Raw genomic sequence first — 19,653 nt, forward strand, 5'->3', positions numbered from 1 at the left:
ATATAACAAACACTAGTTAACTGTTAGATGTTAAGTTTTTCACAAGTCTTCTCAATCTCATTGCCATATCATTAATAGCAAAAGAAAAAAAATCAGGTGTTGCCCCCTTTCTCCCTGCAAAAAAAGAAAAGTGAAAAAACAGTAGAAAAGGAAGTAGGATTTCTCTAGAAAAAACAAGGTACTGTATGAGGTACTGAAACAGATACATCACAGAACATATACCAAGAATCATTCAACTTGTATTTAGTGTTTCTATTATCAGACTTTTGTTTCTTTATATCTGTATTATCCCCTTTCCGTTTATTTTAGACTGTTATTCCTCAAGTAGTGCTTGATTGTATTGAACAGAATCCATCAGTGGTCCCCGATACCTTAGTAATACGATCTACCTCTTTATAGTGAATTTATGACTTCCAGTGTCTAATCACAATATACTTTCTAAGAGAAAAAGGACCAGGCACTTATTAAGTATCCATTAAGTACTATACTGTACATTATGTATCCACTGTACTGTACATTATATGTCAAGGATTATATTAATGCTTACAACAACTCAGATTTTGAAAACTGCATTAAAGAGACTCAGTAACTAAGGCAAGTTTACACTGATAATAAGTAGTAGTACCAAAATTCAAGCATAGTTTATCACAGTAGTTCTCAAGCTTTGCCATGGAACAAAATCAACTAGAGAGCTTAGTAAGATACTAAGTGCTAGATCTCACCCCATAGTTTTTGATTCAGTAGGTCAGTCGCAGTGAGGAAAGGAGCAGGGCAGTGTGGAACGTTTTACATTTCTAGCAATTTACCAAATGATGCATATGTTGTTGGCACAGAGACCACACATTGCGAACTATTAATCTTTCAGACTGCAACGTCTTCCCACTGGTACTTCTTATCTCACATTACTTCTCTGAGTACAATGTGCTCTCACTAGATGAAGGACTTAATATACTCAAAAAGTACTTGGTGCTTTTTTTTTTGTCTCTGTGCTTTTATCTTGTTTTTCCCCTGCACTTAAAACTATCCTCTTTTTCTTGCCGTTCCCCCACTTTTCTACCTGTTGAAATATTTTCCTTTATAAATTCACTCAAGAGCTATCTCTTGCATAAAGACATACTTCATACCCTCCCAAAGAAATTTATTGCTCTTATTTTGAACTCATTGTATTTTAGGATAATTTGTGTCATCACCTACTATCTTGTAGTTGTTTATATGCTTTTGTGATCTGTATTAATATTTGTAAACTCCTTAAGGAATTGGGTTGCATTTATCCCATAATACTTACTGCAGGTCATTTAATAAGTTTTGGAATATGCTAAGAATATGGTGCTTATGTTTCTCAAAATTATTAAGTAAAATAGTGTTTGTAAAAATAATTCATTAACCAAAAAGGTTTATATAAATGAAAAGTACTTTCTTCTTACAATAACTCTGGACATTCTAGAAATGAAAAACCACATCTCAAAATTAATTTTTAAACATTCAAAGAGAACAGGGAACTAACAAAGAATTTTTGTTAAGTCTGATCTCATATTTTTGGCAAAATAAAAGGCCAAAGAGATTGAGGGGGAAAAAACTGATATAATTTCTCATGGCTATATACTAAGGCTTTTAATTATATCACACATACACACATAACACACATACAGAAATAGTGGTCTAGGTATTATAATTATTATGTACATACAGTACTGATAGAAGTTTGTACCCATAGCTTTATTAACACTGCTATCTGGGTATCAACCTAGAGCAAATGAAGTATTATTGGAGACATAACAGGCCTGGGCTTGATGACCAAAAGGTTGGAATTAAAAGTATTGACTGAATTTTAATTTGTCACTAACCTTGTGGTGGAGGGAGTTAATAAAACTTGGAACATTCTTGGAAGCATCCTTGGAAAATAGTTATATTCTTGGACAATATATTCCACGTTTTGTAATACTTGATAAATTAAAAATGTAGATAGACCCAACATCATTCTAAGTAAGGATAAATTTATGACCACTATACTTAGAAAAAGAAATGACATAAGCACAGTTAGAATGAACTTGCTTCATAAAATTACAAAGATCCCAGAGGCATGTATCAATCTGTACCTAAAAGACAAAACCTCAAAAAAAGACCTTAATGAAACAGACATAAATGGTTTACCTGAAAAAAAGTTCAAAATAATGGTCATAAACGTGCTCACCAACGTCAGGAGAACAATGCATGTACAAAGTAAGAATTTCAACAAAGAGAGAATATAAGAAAGTACCAAACAGAAGTCACAAACCTGAAGAATACAATAACTGAACTGAAAATTTCAATACAGGGGTTCAACAGCACTAGATAATGCAGAAGCAGGGATTGAGGAACTTGAAGACGGGGCAATAGAACTCATCCAGAAAGAGGAACAGAAAGAAAAAGAGTGAAGATAGCTTACAGGACTTACAGGACAACATCAAGCAGAATAATATTAACATTTCTAAGAATCCCAGAGAGAAAAGAGGAAGGGACAGAAACCTATTTAAAGGAATAATTAATGGCTGAAAATGTCCATAACGTGGGAAACAGACATCCAGATCCAGGAAGCCCAGAGAGTTTCAGTAAACATGAATCCAAAGAGACCCACCCACACAAAGACATATTGCAATTATATTGTCAAAAATTATAAAGACAAGGAGGGACTCTTAAAAGCAAGAATGAAAAACAACTTTTTATATATAAGGAAACTTCCATAATACCTTCAGTAGATTCTTTAGCAGAAACTTTGCAGGCCAGAAGGGAGTGACATGATGTATTTAAAGTGCTGAAGTGAAAAAATTGTCTACCAAGAATACTTGACCCAAGAAAGTTGTCCTTCAGGGTTAAAGGAAAGGTGAAGAATTTCCAGTCACGCAAAAGCTAAAAGAATTCAGCACCACTAGATTGGCCTTACAAGAAAAGTTAAAGGGACTTCTTTAAGCTGAAATGAAAGAGTGCTAACAGGAAAGCATATGAAAATGTAAACCTCACTGGTAAAGGTAAATACATAGTTCAATTTAGAATAATCTACTCTTGTAATGGCGGTGGATTGACCACTTATCTAGTGTGAAGGGTTAAAGTAGTAAAAGTAACTATAACTACAATAATCTGTTTAGTGAATACTCAAAAAGATGCAGATTGCAACATCAAAAGCATTAAACATAGTGGGAAGAGTAAAAATGTAGAGCTTTAGAATGTGTTTGAACTTAAGTTGTTATCAGCTTAAAATAGACTTATAAATAAAAGATGTTTTACATAAGCTTAACGGTAACCACATAGCAAAAACCTGTGGTAGATACACAAAAGGTAAATAAAAAGGAATCTAAGCATACTACTACCAAAAAAATCATCAAATCACAAAGGAAGGGAGCAAGAGAAGAAGAAAGTAACAAAGGAATTATGAAACAGCAAGAAAATAGTTAACAAAATGGCAATAAGTCCATACTTATCAATAATTACTTTAAATGAATAAATTCTCCAATCAAAATATACAGTAGCTGAATGAATTTTTTTTAAAAAAAGCACCCCACTATATGCTGCCTGACTAACTTCTCACATAAGGATACATACACATTGAAAGTAAAAGGATGGAAAAAGATATTCCATGCAAATAAAAAGCAAAAGAAAGCTGGGATAGCTATAATTGTATGAGACAAAATAAACTTAAACAAAAGACTGTATAAGAGACAAAGAAGGTCACTGTATAATCATAAAGGGATCAATCCAACCAGAGGATATAACGTTTGTAAATATTTGCACACCCAACATAGGAGCACCTATGAATATAAAGTATATAAAGCAAGTATTAACATACCTTAAGGGAGAAATAGACAGCAAATACAATAATTGGAGATTTCAGTACTCCGCTTTCATCAATGGATAAATCATCCAGACAGAAAATCAGTAAGGAAACATTGGACTTAAATGACACTTTAGATCAGATGGAAAGCAACAGAATACTCATTCTTCTCAAATGCACATAGAACATTCTCCAGAATAGATCACATGTTAAGCCACAATACAAATCTTGAAATTTAAGAAGATTAAAATCATATCAGTCATCTTTTTTGACTACAGTAGTATGAAACTAGAAATCAATTACAAGAAGAAAATTGGAAAATCCACAAATATATGGAGATTCAACAACATGCTACTAAATAACCAGTGGGTCAAAGGAGAAATCAAAAGAGAAATCAAAAAATATCTTGAGACACATGAAAATGGAAATACAACATACCAAAACTTATAAGATGCAGCAAAAGCAGTTCTAAGAGGGAAGTTCAGAGCAATCAATGCCTACATTAAGAAAGAAGAAAGAGCTTAAAGAAACAACCTAACGTTACACTCCAAAGAATTTTTAAAAAATAAAACAGAACTAAGCCTGCAGTGGAAGGAAGGAAATAACAAAGACCAGAGTAAAAAAAAAAAAAAAAAAAATGAAATAGGGACTTCCCTGGTGGCACAGTGGTTAAGAATCTGCCTGCCAATGCAGCGGACACAGGTTTGATCCCTGGTCCAAGAGGATCCCACACCCCGTGGAGCAAGTAAGCCCGTGCGCCACAACTACTGAGCCTGTACCCTAGAGCCCGTGAGCCACAACTGCTGAGCCCACTCACCACAACTACTGAGCCTGCGTGCCTAGGGCCTGTGCTCTGCAACAAGAGAAGCCACTGCAATGAGAAGCCCGCACACCGCAACGAAGAAGAGTAGCCCCCGCTCACCGCAACTACAGAAGCCCACGCACAGCAACAAAGACCCAATACAGCCAAAAATAAATAAATAAATGTATTATTTTTCTTAAATGACATAGAGACTAAAAAGACAATAGAAATGATCAATGAAATGAAGACCTGGTTCTTTGAAAAGATAAACAAGATAGACAAGCCTTTAGCTAGACTCATCAAGAAAAAAGAGGACTCAAATAAATAAAATTAGAAATGAAAGGAGACGTTACAACTGATACCACAAAAATACAAAGAATCTACTGTGTACAAAGAGACTGCTATGTACAATTATACACCAACAAACTGGACAGCCTAGAAGATATGGAAGAATTCCCAACATCCACAAATCAGTGAGTATGATAGACCACAATAACAAAATGACGGATAAAAATCATATGATCATCTCCATAGATGCAGAAAAAAATTTTGAGAAAATTGAACATCCATTCATGATGAGAATTCTCAGCAAAGTGGGTATAGAGGGAACATACCTCAATGTAATAAAGGCCATATGTGACAAGCCCACAGCTATCATACTCAATGGTGAAAAACTGAAAACTTTTCCTCTAAGATCAGGAACAAGACACGGACAGCCACTCTTGCCACTTTTATCCAAGATAGTAATGGAAGTCCTAGCCAGAGCAATTAGAGAAGGAAAAGAAATAAGTCACCCAAATCAGAAAGGAAGAAGTAAAATGTCTCTCTTTGCAGATGACATGATATTATATATAGTATACTCTATGGACTTCACCAAAACAAAACAAAAAAAAGTTAAAACTAATAAACAAATTTAGTAAAGTTTCAGAGTACAAAATCAATATATAAAAATCAGTTACATTTCTATGCACTAATAACAAATTATCAGGAAGAGAAATTAAGAAAACAATCCCATTTACAATTGCATCAAAAAGAATAAAATACCTAGGAATAAATTTAACTAAGAAATTGAAAGACCTGTACACTGAAAACTGTAAAACATTGATGAAAGAAATTGAAGAATTCAGAGAAATGTATATATCTTTCAAACATAAAGTCAAAAAGGAAACATAGTCCTTAAGTGAAACAATGGACTTAAGATATTTATACAGATCATTTCATCAAAATGTAGCAGACTACATATTCTTCTTAAATGCACATGGAACATTTTCAAGAATATACCATATGTTGGAACACAAAAGAAGTCACAATGAATTTAAATACTGAAATCATATCAGGCATCTTTTCCACCACCATGGCATGATCAACTATCAATACAAGAAGAAAGCTGGAAAATATTGGAGACTAAACAACATGCTACTGAACAACTATTGAGTCAATGGAGAAATCAACAGGAGAAATCAAAAAATACCTGAACACAAATAAAATGAAAATGCAACATATCAAAATCTATGGGATGTAGCAAAAGCAGTACTTAGTGGAATGTTTATAGCAATAAGGCCTACCTTAAGAAACAAGAAATATCTCAAATAAACAGTCTTAACATTACACCTAAAGAAACTGGGGCGGGGGGAGAACAAAGTCTAAAATCAATATAAGGAAGAAAATAAAATCAGAGCAGAAATAAATGAAATAGAGACTAAAAAAGGCAATGGGAAAAAAGTCAATGAAACTGGTTCTTTAAAGAGATAAACAAAATTGACAAACCTTTAGCTAGACTCACTAAGAAAAAAGAGAAGGTGTAGATAAATAAAATCAGAAACAAGGAAAAATTACAGCCAATGTCACAGAAATACAAAGGATCATAAGAGAATACTGTGAACAGCTATGCATCAACAAATTGGACAACCTAGAAGAACTGGATCAATTCTTAGAATCACACATTCTTCCAAGACTGAATCATGTGAAATAGAAAATCTGAATAGATCAATCACTAGTAGGGAGATGGAAACAGTAATCAAAAACCTCCTAAGAAACACATCCAGGACCAGACAACTTAATTGCTGAATTCTACCAAACATTTAAAGACTTAATACCAATTCTTCTCAAACGCTTCCAAAAACTAGAAGAGAAGGGAACACTTCATAACTCTTTTTATGAGGCCAACATTACCCTAATACCAAAACCAGACAAGAACAACACACAGAAAATTACAGGCCAATATGTCTGACAAACATAGATGTAAAAATTCTCAACAAAACATTAGCAAACTGAATACAGCAATATATTAAAAGGATCATATGCCATGATCAAATGAACTTTATTCCAGGGATGTAAGGATGGTTCAGTATCCACAAATCAATCAACATGATACAACACATTAACAAAAATGAAGGACAAAAATCATGATTATATCAATAGATGCCCTAAAAACAGCATATGACAAGAGTCAACACCCATTTATGATTAAAAAAAAAAAAAACTCAATAAAATGAAGGAGCATACATCAACATAATAAAAGCCATATGTGACAAACCCACAGCTAACATCATACTGAATGGTGAAAAACTGAAAACTTTTTCTCTAAGATTTGGAACAAGAGAAGGATACCCACTCTTGCCACCTTGCCACTCTTACTCAACATAGTACTGAAGTCCTAGCTAGAGCAATTTGGTAAGAAAAAAAAATCCAGATTGGAAAGGAAGAAGTAAAACTGTCACTATTTGTGGATAACATGATTTTATATATAGAAAACCCTAAAGATTCCACAGAAAAATTATTAGAAATAATAAATGAATGCAGTAAAGTTGTAGGATACAAAATCAGCATACAAAAATCTGTTGCATTTCTGTACACTAAGAATGAACTAGCATAAAGAGAAATTAAGGAAACATTTCCTTTTACAATCACAACAAAAAGAATAAAATACCTTGTAGTAAATTAATCCAAAGAAGTGAAAACTATAAGACATTGTTGAAAGAAATTGAATAAGACACAAAGAAATGGAAAGATAGTCCATGCTCATGTTACAAAAATTAACATTGTTAAAATATCCACATTACCTAAAGCAACCTATGGATTCAGTGAAATCCCCATCAAAATACCAATGACATTTTTGATAGAAATAGAACAAAAAAATCCTACAATTTGTATAGAACTGCAGAAGACCCTGGATAGCCAAAGCAATCTTGAGAAAAATGATCAAAGTGGAGGTATTACACTCCCTGATTTCAAATTATACTACACAACTATAATAATCAAAACAGCATGGTATTGGCAGAAAAACAGACATAAATCAATGGAACACAACTGAGAGCCCAGAAATAAACCCATACATATATGGACAATTAATTTACAACAAAGGAGCAAAGAACATACAATGGAGAAAGGACAGTTTCTTCAGTAAATTGTGTTGGGAAAACTGGATAGCACATGCAAAAGAATGAAACTAGACCCTATCTTACACCATACACAAAAATTAACTCAAAATGGATTAAAGACTTGAATGTAAAACCAGAAACCATAAAACTCCTGGAAGAAAACGTAGGCAGTATACTTTTCACATCAGTCTTAGCAGTCTCTTTCTGGATATGTATCCTCAGGCAAAGGAAACAAAAGCAAAATTAAACAAATGGGACTACATCAAACTAAAAAACTCTACACAGCAAAAGAAACCATCAACAAAATGAAAAGAAACCCTACCAAATGGCAGAAGATATTTGCAAATCATGTATCCATAAGTGGTTAATATTCAAAATTTATAAACAACAACAATTTTTTTAAAATTAAAAAATGGGCAGAGGATCTGAATAGAAATTTTTCCAAAGAAGACATACAGATGGCCAATAGGCACATCAGAAGATGTTCAACATCACTAATTCAGGAAATGCAACTCAAAACCACAATGAGATATCACCTCACACCCATCCATTAGAATGGCTGTTATTGAAAACAATAACAAGTGTTGGAGAGGAGATGCAGAAAAGGGAACTCTCATACACTGTTGGTGGCAGTGTAAGTTAGTGCAGCCACTGTGGAAGACAGGATGGAGGTTCCTAAATACATTAAAAATAGAACTGTCATATGATCCAGCAATTCGACCTTTGGGTATTTATCCAAAGCAAACAGAATCCCTATCTCAAAAAGATATCTGCACCTCCATCTTTACTGCAGCGTTATTTACAATAGCCAGGACATGGAAACAAAATAAGTATCCACTGATGGATAAATGGATAAAGGAAATGAGGTATATATATGCTATAGAACATTATTCAGTCATAAAAATAAGAAAATCTTGCTACTTGTGACAACATGAATGGACTTTGAGTCCATTGTGCTAAGTGAAATAGGTCAGAGAAAGACAAATACTATATGATCTCACTTACATATGCAATCTAAAAATAATCAACTCATAGATACAGAGAACAGATTGGTGGTTGCCAGAGGCAGGGGTTGGTGAGTGGGTAAAATACGTGAACATGGTCGAAAGGCACAAATTTCCACATATAAATCCTGGGGATGTAATGTACAGCATGTTGATTATAGTTAATAATATTGTATTGTATAGTTGAAAGTTTCTAAGAGAGTAGATTGTAAGACTTCTCATCACAAGAAAAAAATTGTACTGTGTGTGGTGATGGATATTAACTTATTGTGATAACCATTTCACAAAATATACACATATCAAATCATTATGTTGTATACCTAAAATTAATACAATGTTATTTGTCAACTATATCTCAGTTAAAAAGAAAAGCGTATGGAAAGTTTTAAATAGCTATGAACACTTTGTGAATAGGACAAGAAAAAAACAATAAAATAAAAGACAATTTTAGGTTATTTCAAAGAGTTAAAGTAGTTAAAGAAGAAACTCAATCAGAAGTCTTAGGAAAAGATTCTTATGTGACTTACAATCTAAGTTGTGAAATTTTAGAAATAGACTAATCTAATCTAGTCCTTTTGTTTTCAAATGATGGAAATGATATCATTACCAGGTCAAAGTAACACAGCCAATTATTGGAAGAGCATGATTTGAACTGTCATGAAATATAGGCCTTCAACTCTTTATTCCAGTTTTCCATGCTTTTCCACTGTTTATGTTTCTTATCTAACCACTTGGTTTAAAAGTGGCCTGAAAATTTACAATGATCTCTGAAAGACCTTTCTACTTTAAATTGACACTGTTTATCAATGAATCAGTTAACAGCTGAGCTCTCTAAACTCTCCCCACTGCTATTGATTTATGAGAGACCTGTCTTACTTTAAAACTTATAGACTTCCTGAGAAGCAAGAGTTTAAACATCTCACTCAACTCATGAGTGCCTTATGTGTTAGACTTTTGAACATAGATATTACTATACTAGTCATTTTTAATATGCTATCTCATTGAATTCTTAGAACTGTAAGAAATATGAAAAAGTTGAAGTTAGAGGAAGAAGATAATTTGGGCAGTATTTCTTTAAAGTGGCTAATTTATTCTGATTTCATGTTCAGTGCATTTTTCAAATCCCCTGCACTAACCATTATTATAAAAACCTCAGCCAGAGTGAGTGCCCAATTTGTATAACAATTGGTGAATCTTTAGCTATAACAACTTAATTCCTAAAACAGTTGTTCACATATAAAGTACAATGATTGATCTTTGTTGTTGAATGTATTTAAACCAACTATCGTTCTAATTTAGTATTCATCAGGTTTCTCTTTCCTTCCAGGCCTGTATGTGGAATCAGAGGGAAAACTCTCATAATTAACTTGCCAGGTAGCAAGAAAGGATCTCAGGTAAGCTATCTTGAGATTTATATGGTTTAGTGTAAGAAATTTTGGCCACTGTGAGAGCCAAACAAAAAGTTGGAGCACTCCACAAGACTACCCTCACTTCTGACACCAATTGCAGTTCAGTGCCTTCCCAAAAGCACCCTCAGTTTCAGTAATTCACAAGATGGATTCAGAGAACTCATTGAAAGGTGGTATACTCATGGTTATGGTTTACTACAGGGAAAGGATACAGATTAAAATCAACCAAGGGAAGGAGTGCATAAGACAGAATAAAGGAGAGGTACCAAATGGAGAGCTTCTAATATCTTCTCCCTGTGGAATCATGAACACATTGCTCTCCGGGCATCAGTGTGTAACAACACAGGGATTGTTGCTTATCAGGGAAGCTCTAAGCCCTTAGCATCTGGAGTTTTTATTGAGGCACATCATATACTGCCCATATACCTGTAGTCTCCAACACTTTCCAAAGGCAAAATTGATACCACATTTCCCAAAGCCCCCATCATAAATCACACTGTTAGACTGTCTGGTGGCCAGAGTTTCCAGGCAAACAAAGACACTCCTCCTTTCATTTCCCAGTAACTGAGGGCAAAGGCCAGCTTACTCTCTTTGGGTAAGGTTAATTCTTTATTACACAAGCTACCCCCTGGCCTCTGGCCAAGGCTTTCTTACAACAAAACAATCATATTTGTATGGCTGGCCATCTGTATTTAGTACAGCATTTATATTATAGACACAACATCAGTAGCAGTGTGAATATGCCTAAGATTTGGAGGAGCCAGAGTGGGATAGGAATAGATTTAGAGAAACAGGTAATTCATCCTCTAAAGCCATTATACAAATTTTCATATTTTTGTACTCATTTACTAATTTTCCATCTTGATCTACTATTATTTGTACCCTATGATACATTCTCACAGAGCTATTTACCATAGAAATTAGCTCTCTTGCTCAGGCCAATCATTTCCCATTGGTATTGCATATTGAGGAGGCTTTAATTCAAATTCCCAGTATATATGACCATCAATATCAGCATATAATCTTATTAACAATGCCTGTATTATAACATATCATAGTATATTAGTAAATATAACCTGAAAAATAAGAGTCAAAAGATACTGGCACATTACTGGAGTCCTACACAGGCATTAACAGTTATCCTAGTCGTCATCATATCATATGATCAAAACATGTCCCAGAGCGATGTTCCTCAGGTTTACAGACTTGTCAGGTTCCAAAAGCAGGAGTAGTCTCAGCAACATATGGCTTTTCCCTTTCTGGCATCTGCTACAGCTGAGCCAAGAAACAATATCATCTTTGTTCTAAGCTTCTTTTGAGACACCAAGGTAATACTGGATTTCCCTTGTTGCATAACGCATTTATTCATTCCTTTACCTTCAACTGCCATTCCTCCTTCTCTCTATTTATACTCAGACATTTCCTTTGAGCATCTTTGAATGAGACCGTTGGTTTGGCCACTGGGCTGGCCCAGATTGCCATCAGTAATACTAGTGTAGCAAGTACTTCCTACTCAGTCCATTTCATTCATGTAAGATAAGGTTAAGGTTACATAGGTGGTACATAATGAATGCTGGATAAACAGCAAACGGTATTATTAAAGTACCTGACTTATAATTGACATTCAATAAATGTTAGCTTAAAGATGAAAAAAAAAAAGGTTACATAGGTACCGAGCTAGTAGGCAGTCTGAAACACCAGGCAATATAACTGCATTTACTGTCATGCCCAATTTGGCCAGGTAGAGTAAGACGTAGTCTACACCATCAGGCCCTTAGGAATTCTGACATAAAGATTTAAAAGTATAGTTACAGTTTGGGCTTAAGAATCATCCCTGCTTCTGGCACCCACAGTTGCAGCCCTGGTCCTAGGAACATTGCATCAGGTAGAAAAGAAGAAAGTTGAGGTGACGTGGGGAAAAACGAAAAACGTTAATCGTAAAGAGAAAAGTATAGTTGTACAAGCATCCTTTTCCATCCCCTCTTCCCAGAAAAGTAGAGGAATCTGTCTAGAAGGAACTCTCACTTAGCCTCCCTATTGTTGAGTGTGATCACACACTAATGAAGGCTTCATGACTTTATCTCCTCATATTTTAGACAACAAATGTTTCAATTGCCCGTTTCAATTTTCTATCATACTTATTGCTCTGAGGATGAAAGTGTTCCTTGGTCTGAAGAAGTGTGCCTCCATGGTCATTGATACAATATCTTCTGTTCTGGTCCTTTTATAGTACATTGAACATTTGCATCTACTCTGGGATAAGCGAAGCTCATACCAGAGTAAGTGTCTATACCTGTTAGGACCCATTTGTAGCCTCCAGGGACTAAAAGCATCAGTCCAACGTGACAGCTATGTGTAGGACTTTTCCCCTGTGGAATTTGCTGCATAGCCCTCTGCCTCTCTGTCTCTCTTTTTAGCAGACAAAACAGTTCTTATTGGCATTTTGTGTCTCAGAGTGTAAGAGGAATATATCTAGATTCAGCCCATCTCTGCATTGCTACAGACCTCCAGTGTCCACTCATTTCATGGACCCAGGTGGCCATGTCAAGCAAGTACACCAGGATATCTGCTCGCCATTACCAATCAACTTCCAGTTCTGGAAGGGAGTTCTTCTTGTGCGCATTAACATAATCTACTTTAATATACCCCTTACGTTCCCAGAGTGATTTCCACAGGGCCATGTCCCATACAGGTATTCCTTTAATAGACCAGTTTTCCATTGCCCATCTGCCTGACCATACCTCCAGGCCATTTGGACACTTCCCGTGACTCAGTAAAAACCCAAACATAGGGGCAAACATGTAGTTCAGCCCATCGAGCTGATTTGTTTTTACCTTCTTCAATCAGAGTGGCGGCCTTCCAAACAGGATGCTGTCCCTTCACCTTGGAATTGCCATCCATAAACCAAGCAGCTCTTTGTTGATCAATAGAAAGCTGTTTATAGGGCACCGCCCAAGTGGCCCAAGTGGCCATAGGATCCAGCAGCTCCTCAGGTGGTTCCGAAGTCAGCCCTAGGTGAAAAGAGGCTGCCTGCTCGTGAGTACCTCCTTGCATTCTCCTGGTAGCATGATTCTATATGCAACATTTCCATTTTATTATGGAACTCTCCTGGGCATTGCCGTTCCCATTAGAGCTTTTCTCTGAAATTACCCAAGACCTTTTGGATATTTCAGGTTTTAGGATTATTTTGTGTCCTTTAGTCATAAGGGCAGTCTCAATTAAAGTCCAATAGCAAGTAGTAATTGTCTCTCAAATGGAAATTTTCTGGTCCAAAATCCCAGCAGTTGTTGTCGGGTGGCACTCACAAGTTTGTGCTATAAGCCCAGTCTGCACTCCACACAGGGCTTTTGTACAGCAAATTAATGAACTGTGTGGGCCCATTTAGCATGTCCAATTATATTGGTGGAAGAGTGGATTTACATGCCTGCTGTTTTACAATATGAGGTAGGGGACGAATTCTCCAGTCAGACCACAACATCCATGCCCATAATACATTCAGGTAAAGGAGATTCACCACTTCACATAAAGTTCACTTTCCAAACATTCTGATTCTTATCCAAACATTCACCTTAATCCCATCAACTATTGCATTCCTATATCTTCCCATTCTAACTGTACCCATTAGGATTTCAACAGGTTGTAGATCACAGTACATGAAGCTCCCATGTCAAGGAGTCCCAGAGAAGTCTCTTCTCTGTTTCCTGATGATTTTAGCCATTTGTGTGCATATGGCCTTGGAGTTCTAAGGCCTGGGTTGGGTCAAGGGATCCAGACCCTTTTGTCAGACCTTATATTGATTAGATTATGGGTCCATCATTTAAGGTGATTCAAGGTAAGGTTTCTTTGCTTCCTAGCTTTTTTAATTCCTCCAAACCAGGGTAAATAGAGATTTGTTTAGGACCCCTTAATGTTAGGAGACCAGCAGGGTCTCCAGTCTGTCTATTCAGCCCACAGCAGTGCTTCTTTAAGACCTCTATTTTGTCCCCATCAATGCTCACTTTTTTCATACATTTCTTAATAACCATTTAAATATTTCCACCCTGCTAGGACAAGTCCCTTGAATCTCTTGTTTCTTTTTCCCCATTTTCTTACGAATCAGTCCAACTTTATTTACTTCAACATAAATTTTTCCTTGGGAAGCAGCTCTGAGGCTAACAGCTATATGTCAGACCATTCAGAGTCCAAACTTGGCCCAGCCTCAGGATCCACCCCAACATTCTCCATTACTTTTGTTTTAGCTAGTACAGATACCATTAACCAAGAAATTGTGTGTTTACTTTGTTTTTTATCATTTTGCATTTCTTGTGCTTTGACATAACTCCTTAGGAGTTAGATCTTTCATTTTAAAACTTCGTTGCTAATTTTATCTCCAGTAACCAATTACAGTACAGCTGCAGTTCCATACTGTGGGTGACCCTGTGTTCATCTAGGCTTTAAAGATTCATTATCCCCCACCCTCTCTTCCTTCCTCTTCCCAGATCACAAGTTTCAGTGAGTCAGGGTCTTTCTATCAAATCCCACTTCTTAACACCAACTGTAAGGAGTTTTGACCAGCTGCAGAAGTTAGCCAGCTACAAAGTTGGAGCACTCCATAAGACTGCTCTCATTTCTGACACCACTTGCAATTGAGGGGATTTCTAAAATCACCCTCACTTTTAATAATTGACTAGAAGGGCTCACAGAACTCACTGAAAGCTGTTATACTTATGGGTATGTTGTATTACAGGGAAAGAATACAGGTTGAAATCAGCCAAGGAAAGAAGCACATATGGCAGAGTCAAAGAGAGGTACCAAACAGGGAACTTCTGGTCATCCTCTTCCATGGAATCATGGAAGCATCACCTCCTCTTAGCCACAATATAAGACAGTATACACAGAGTATTGCTAACTATGTACATTCTCCTTTGCCTTTGGTGTTCAGAGTTTTTATTAGGACTTGATCACATATTGCCCACGTGGTTGACCTAGTCAGCCATTCCCAGTTCTTTCCAGAGGCAAAACTGATGCTGTGTTTCCCAAAGCCCTCATAGTAAACCACATTGTTAGACTGTTCAGTGGCCAAAGCCCCCAGGCAAACAGAGACACTCTTATCAGGCATGACGTAACAAGGAACTAGAGATCACCTACCAAAAGCTGAGAGTAAAGGCCAGACCTCTGTTTGATTAAAGTTAAATTCTTCACTATACAATTTTTCCAGTAGGTTAAAAGATTAGATACCTTCCAGGTAGTCCATAAATTGTAAGATATTTCTTTACATATTAGATTTTAAGGTAAGTTACTTTAAATGTAAAAGAGAAAGACCTCTGCTCAAACATATTCCCCAAACATATCTGGCCTTATGTTCTGATTTTAAAATTCTCACCTATTTTCTTTTGGTGATACAATATAGGTAATAATGGATATATTTTGAGCATTAGCTACCTGTCCTCCTTTCTTGGCACCCTGCAATAAATGCTGTACTTTCCTTCACTGCCCCCTAAAAAAAAAGAAACCAAGAGACTATATTGACTTTTATGCTGTACAAACTTATACCTATTTTTACATATTGTACAACGTTGTCTAGCTATACTTTATGATTGTAGTCAGAACTTTAGCTCTCTGAATAAAATAGTTCAGTACTCAATTGGTTTGTTAGTTCTAGTATCCTTCTCTAACCAGAAAGGTAAAAATTCTTACCTGCTCTCTCATAATGTATCTTTAAACCCCAAAGTTGTATAGAAATTTTACTTAAAAAAAAAAAAATGTACTGTGTGCTTATATAGTGTAGTTCTTCAGCTTATGGAGAATACTGTAATATATACCATGCTTACTTCATATTTTGCATTGCAAGGACAATACATTAAATATGATTCATTCTTAAGACAGATGGAGAGAAAATCACAAATAAATCCAAAATTTGTGATCCAAAATCACAAACACATTTGATTGCTGCCATTTTGTATGCCTATAAAAGTGCTTTATCTTCATTTTTTTTTCTTCCTCTTGCATACAGGAATGCTTTCAGTTCATACTGCCAGCCCTACCTCATGCCATTGACCTTTTACGTGATGCCATTGTAAAAGTAAAAGAAGTGCATGATGAACTTGAAGATTTACCTTCCCCACCACCACCTCTTTCCCCTCCTCCCACAACTAGCCCCCATAAACAGACAGAAGACAAAGGGGTTCAATGTGAAGAAGAGGAAGAAGAGAAGAAAGACAGTGGTGTTGCTTCAACAGAAGATAGTTCTTCATCACATATAACTGCAGCAGCCATTGCGGCCAAGGTAAGCCTGCTGAGAGAGACCCAGAGATCTAAAGGACCCACAGGTAAATGTATTGATTTCATCTCTCTTTCCATCCCATTCTTCCATAAGTTAAATATCACTTCAGGGCATCCTTTAAAAAGAACGGGGATATTCATGACACTCCACAGCTATATTCCCTCCATTATGTAGAGTTCTTGAAAGCATTGAAGTTTTGTTCTGAGTTCTGAGGCATTAAAAATTCTGCTGTTATCTATTGAAGTAATAGCTCCAATGATAAACAATGTGGCATTTAAGAACTCTTTGAAGATGTCATTTTTGTGATCATAGTAAATATACAATGTTCATGTATTCAGCACATCAAATATTCACAAATTCTTAGAGGAGCACCAAACTGAAGGTAAGATACCTAAGGTGGTTCAAGAAATTAGCTGAGGAAGATTAATAAATATTTTTTTTAAAGACAAGACTTTTCAGCAGTTAAGTAGCACTTATTTAACTATTGGACACAAATTACCCCAGTCATAAAGAGAAGAAATGGATGTAAGATATTCGTGTTTTTAATTTAATAAAGTAATAAATATTATTAAAACAGCATCAAAGTATTACAAGTTCTCTTTGAACAATTCTGGGAGTAAATATAGTACCATGAAGTACTTCAGTAAATTTAGTTATAATCTTAAAGTCACAGAACATGATTTACATTATTATCCATACCTAGTATAACCCACCTTGTACACTTTAAAATCTTCAGACAGTAGCATATCACTTCTGGGAGTAATGATTGTTCACTGAGAGTGTAAAGATTGAAAATCTAATCACTATATGAAGTAATTTTTAAAGTTTTATGGCTCATCCAGATACTTTGGCTATGAGCATAGCATGAGAGGATTTTTTGACAATGTATATATTGGAAAGGATCATAGAGATCCTTTGGAAGTGTCCATTCAGACAACAAGTAGGTGGTTCTTTCACTAAAGACGGGATTATTCTGTCTCCAGATCCATTCAGTGATCCATTAAGTCCTTACTTAAGGCTAGTAAGTATTTAAGTTGTGCGTGAGGTTTGTTCTGTTTTTATGGAAATGATTGATGAAATACATTATTAAATCATCGTATGTTCTCTTTCTTTTACTCTTAATTAAAAGAGTTAAAAGTACCATCAGTTTCAATCTTAAAAAAAACTTGTACCATTTGAAATCTAAGCTAATTTTGTCATTCTTCATTTGAAAATTTTTGACATTCCATTGTTCCATTTGTTTTCACCCTTTTTCCTTTCCAGTCATTTTGCTTGTATAGTTTCATGTTTTTCTGTCACTATATTCATAGTTGTTATGTGTTGTGCATTAGAAGCATCCATTCTACACCAGTCCTGCTGTTATCATGGCACACGGTGAGCAGCCCATCCCTGGTCTCATCAGTTATTCCCATGATGCAACAGGCAGTGCAGAGGAACCGGTAAGACAAGAGGCTTTTGCATTAATGATTTTGCAAGCATACAGCCTACCTCCTATCCTTGGAGGTAGGCTATAGCATATGACGGAAGATGTGTTTTATTCTGAAAGACCTTCACTAGTGCTTTTTTGTGAAAGTGTAAGTGCCATTGAGTATCTTCCATCAAGGAATTTAATAGTTTCTCCTGTACCTAAAGTACTCTAACATCATTAAGATTTTGTAGTATGTGGCAATGAACTTTCATCACATGACTTTCAAGAAATTCATTGCTCAGAAGTTATTTTTTTTCTTTAGTAATTTAATCACATACCTTAAAATAAATTGCCTGGCTTAATTAAGTTAATCCCTTAAGAGGATCACATTAAGTTTTAATATCCAAACAGATTGGTCAAGATAATATTTAATTTGTATTAATCTTGCTTTTTTTCCTTATGATTTTGCATCTTTTTTTCTTTTCTTTCACTATGTTCTCATTACAGCCATTTAGAAAGTTGAGTCTTTGTACAAATTCTGATATTACTGATCTTCATATAGAAACTTTTAAGGGTCTGTATCACTTCTTTCAGTCATTGGCTGAATGATACTTTGTAAAAAGTGTCAGGCTAGGAAAGATTAAACTGATAAGTAGAGCTGAATAAGCAGTGACAATTTAAACCATGGCTGCAAAAGAAACCTCAGTCCCTGATATGAATATAAAATGAAAAGGAAAAAGAAGAAAAATAAGTAATAAGTGTAATTTTGTTTTTAATCCTTAGGAAGAAAAAACACCCAGGATTTCAGGGGGATGCAGGGAGGAAAACTAGTATCAGTCGACTCTTGGGAGCTAAACTACCAAATGATGACTTTAACGCTTATATTCAACAAGCCATGCCTGGTTGGAAACAAACTTAGCTAAGTCAAAGGCCAAGTAGAAAATGTAAATATTGATTAATAAAATTATTAATGAATTCCAGTTGACAACTGAATTCTCCAGCTATAGCTTTGCTATAAATTATAAACATTCCAAAATGTACCAAACTGTCTTTTGTATTCTCATATTATAAAGCAACCACAGCAACTACAATAATTATCCTGGTTTTCAAACTAAAATATTTGGAAGTTTTGTATTCATAACCAAGCTTTTAAGTTATCATATTCTGAGTTTCATATTATTACACAGAAAATGATTTGAATAACTCTTCAATAGTTAGCTCCTAGTGATCTGAATACTGGTTATTGCCAAACTGATCAACTTGCTTTTTCAAGAAACAAAGAGGCTTGAGAAGTGCTTCTCATAATGGATATTTGTTAGTTGCCTCTCCAGCAGCCATTTCCCATCCCTCTTTCTAACACTACACTGCATTTCCCAGTCATATAGTTTGGGTGAGATTAACTAATCCTCCAGGGTAGGTGGCTTAGTACAATCAGCATATCCATTTCACGTAACCACAGTTTTTAGTTCAAGGAACACATAACTCAGGTCAATAGGAGCAAGTGGGTCTCATCTCTTAGATTTTATTTGAATGACTAGGAACATAGACTCTCTGTTTCCTATTGAATATGAATGAGGAAATAT

The 19,653-nt window shown here is 35.4% G+C and overlaps 1 protein-coding gene across 11 annotated transcripts in view; it reads left to right on the plus strand.

Moving 5' to 3' along the window:
• The window catches only part of GPHN (gephyrin), a 615,197-nt gene that overhangs the window by 343,040 nt on the left and 252,504 nt on the right, over nucleotides 1-19,653 (plus strand). For 6 of the 11 annotated variants that reach the window (XM_061180933.1, XM_061180924.1, XM_061180928.1 and 3 more), the window contains exons 6-8: nucleotides 10,319-10,385; nucleotides 16,393-16,665; nucleotides 17,994-18,101. In XM_061180933.1, coding sequence (XP_061036916.1) covers nucleotides 10,319-10,385; nucleotides 16,393-16,665; nucleotides 17,994-18,101 — 448 coding nt within the window. The remainder of the gene's footprint in view (nucleotides 1-10,318; nucleotides 10,386-16,392; nucleotides 16,666-17,993; nucleotides 18,102-19,653) is intronic. The other 5 variants (XM_061180931.1, XM_061180925.1, XM_061180927.1 and 2 more) reach the window with 1 other exon arrangement.

The sequence above is a fragment of the Eubalaena glacialis genome, chromosome 2, assembly GCF_028564815.1.
Source record: "Eubalaena glacialis isolate mEubGla1 chromosome 2, mEubGla1.1.hap2.+ XY, whole genome shotgun sequence".
NCBI lineage: Eukaryota > Metazoa > Chordata > Mammalia > Artiodactyla > Balaenidae > Eubalaena > Eubalaena glacialis.